The sequence below is a fragment of the Rattus norvegicus genome, chromosome 16, assembly GCF_036323735.1.
Source record: "Rattus norvegicus strain BN/NHsdMcwi chromosome 16, GRCr8, whole genome shotgun sequence".
In the NCBI taxonomy this organism is placed as follows: Eukaryota; Metazoa; Chordata; class Mammalia; order Rodentia; family Muridae; genus Rattus; species Rattus norvegicus.
Window position 1 is genome coordinate 6,107,354 of NC_086034.1, and position 2,647 is coordinate 6,110,000.

The 2,647-nt window shown below is 49.6% G+C and overlaps 1 protein-coding gene across 2 annotated transcripts in view; it reads right to left on the reverse strand.

Annotated features, from left to right (window-relative positions):
• Positions 1-1,024: 1,024 nt before the first annotated feature.
• Itih3 (inter-alpha trypsin inhibitor, heavy chain 3) overlaps positions 1,025-2,647 on the reverse strand; it is a 15,232-nt gene continuing 13,609 nt past the window's right edge. For both annotated transcript variants that reach the window (XM_063275657.1, NM_017351.1), the window contains 3 exons: positions 2,151-2,323; positions 1,855-1,966; positions 1,025-1,251 (listed from right to left, as the gene is read on the reverse strand). In XM_063275657.1, coding sequence (XP_063131727.1) covers positions 1,122-1,251; positions 1,855-1,966; positions 2,151-2,323 — 415 coding nt within the window. In that variant the 3' untranslated portion in view covers positions 1,025-1,121. The remainder of the gene's footprint in view (positions 1,252-1,854; positions 1,967-2,150; positions 2,324-2,647) is intronic.

Sequence of the window (2,647 nt, forward strand, 5' to 3'; positions counted from 1 at the left end):
CTGTTCATCATTCCTCTACCTTCCAAGTGCTGGGTCACAGGAACGAGCCACCATTTGCATCTCTCTGTCCTCCTCCCCCTCTTCCTCCTCCTGTCCTACTTCACTTTTTAATTTTCATTCTTCCTTTGTTTTCCTTTGTTTTGTTTTGTTTTGTTTTTGAGATAGAGTCTTGTATGTGCCCAGGCTGGTCAGCAGCTCTCTATGTAACTTAGGCTGACCTCAATTCTCTTGCTCCTGTCTCCCAATCGCTGAGCTTACAAGCATATGTCACTGTGCTTGGCTCTCTTTTTCCTTTTTGACTACCATAAGGATGTATTGTGTCACTACACAGTGTCAGCCAGGCAGCCATAGGTTGGCTTCTCAAGTCTTCAGCCAGAATGAAGGCCCCCTCTTGCTACTATGTAACTATGAAGGCCCCTCTTGTTACTATGTAACTATGAAGGCCCCCTCTTGTTACTATGTAACTGTGGAATGTCCTCCGCAGGCTCACGTGTGTGAGCACTCAGTCCTCCAGAGAGTAGCACTGTGTTTGGGGAAGTCGCAGAACCTTTAAGGGGCGGGGCCTAGCTGGAGGAAGTGGTCACGAGGGGCCAGGTCTTCATGAGATAAGTCAGGCCTGCTTCCTGCCCTAGTTTCTGCTTCTGATCTTGAGATGTGAGGAAGCCACATGGCAAGCTCCCACCACCCCTGACCAAGGCCATCCTGACTACGCACGTGCACCACCATGATGAACCACATCCTCTCAAACCTCCCTCCCATCCCCCATTACACTGCCTCTGTCACTGTGGTGACAGAAGGACCCCTGATGTAGGACATCCCTGGATTTTAGACTCACGCCACCCCACCCTTCCTGGTGTCTCAGAAACCCTTTGCTCGTCATCAACTGTAGATTCCCCAATGTGTCACACCCCAGCCAACTCTGTCCCACACCTGCCTCAGCTGAGACTCCCAGGAAGCTGCCTTCCTAACAGCCATTCCGTTTCTTGAGTAGTGACTCATGAAGGCTCTCAGAGACTGACCGCCATTTTGGTTTACCCACTTTATTGTCCCAGTCCTTCCCACGAGCCCCATTCTGTGTCCTGTTCCAGGCCTTCTACTGCAGCAGCAGCTGGCATGTGTACTCAGAACAAGCTGGGGACAATATAGTCGGTGTGGACACCGTCGATGAACCCTTCCCCATTGTTATGGACAAACCAGCAGACGACCTTGGTGCCGACACTGGCATCCTTCCTGTAATCTTTTTGGGAGCCCCTGGGAGAAAAGAAAGAGATGCTATAAGGTATAGCTATAAGGTACAGGTGAACAACTTGACTGCAGACATCATGGGCTGAAGGTTGAAGGAGATTCTTTTAGTGATTTTCCAGTGCAAGGATTAAATCCAAGGCCCCACAGGTCCCAGGTAAGTATTTTGCCACCTTGCTACATCCCTCCACCTAACCCCTGAAAATTTTTTTTTGATATTTTATTTTTTATTTGTTATTTTAATGTTTAAGGCAGGGTCTCCTGTAGCTTAGGCTGGTCCTGAACTTGCTCTATAGCCAAGGACCTGACCTCTTAATCTTCCTACTCCCACCTCTAAAGGCTGAGATTGCAGGCATATGCTACCATGCCTGGCCTAAAGGTGAAGAGCCTAGAGTTCTTTTGTCAAGAATGAAGTCATGTGACTGTTCTTTCTAGGGAGCCAGGCTTGAGCTAATCCTTGATTAGGAGAAGTCTAAGAGGGGCCACCTCAAAAAGAAATAAGGGTACCCCAGAGAAAACATGAGCCTGCCAAACTGGGTGCCAGCGCATAGTGGGTTCTTTCTTCCTGTCTCAGTACTAGGTGGGGTGAAGGTGTCAGAAGTGCCACCTCACCTTGTGACTGTCAACCGATGACTCTTCACCACCATTGTGGCGTCTGGCTTCATGGGGTCAGAGCCTGGGCGGACGTCAAACACTTTAAAGTCAAAGGGTTGGAAGAACTGGCCTGGGAATGGAAACATTAACAATGAGCTTCCTCTGTCTGTATGAGGGCCATGGCCACTGGCTTCTCGGGACTGACGCAGAGGATGTTGTGAACCAGGTATGGGCAACTAGGTAGTTGTAGCTTTGCACGTCTATTCCCAGGGCTTCCACATAACTAAGCAGCCTGCAGTCTTAGCATCTCATACCCAGCAGCCCATGTGTCTGTGCTGACATCCGGTGACTGTCCACCACGTAGAACCCTAGGAAGTCCTGGTGAACCGGATGTTTCTTCCAAACCTGGTGTAGGACGATCACAAAGCTAATCCCATCTTCGAAGGACACCACCATATTCTTTTTCCTGTTGATTGTCACAGACAGCCTAGGAGAGAAGAGGAGGACTGAGGAGTGAGGCCTCATGACCCAGGCATTAACTGTATGAATCAAGGGGTTTTCAGCAAGGCCTTCCAAGCACATGTCACGGGACGGCACACAGACGCCAGACACTACCTCAATGTTGGGATAAGACTACCGCAAATACGTCATCTATGCCTTCTACAGAGTGAACCTTGGTTCCTCTGGGGTCAGGAAAGAGGCCTAGAAAGCCAGAGGCCTGGAACCAGCTCAAGTTCTGTGTGATCCTGGACAGGTTGTACTCTCTGAGCTTCAGTGAGAAGAATGGGATCCCTGGGACTCCAAACAGGAA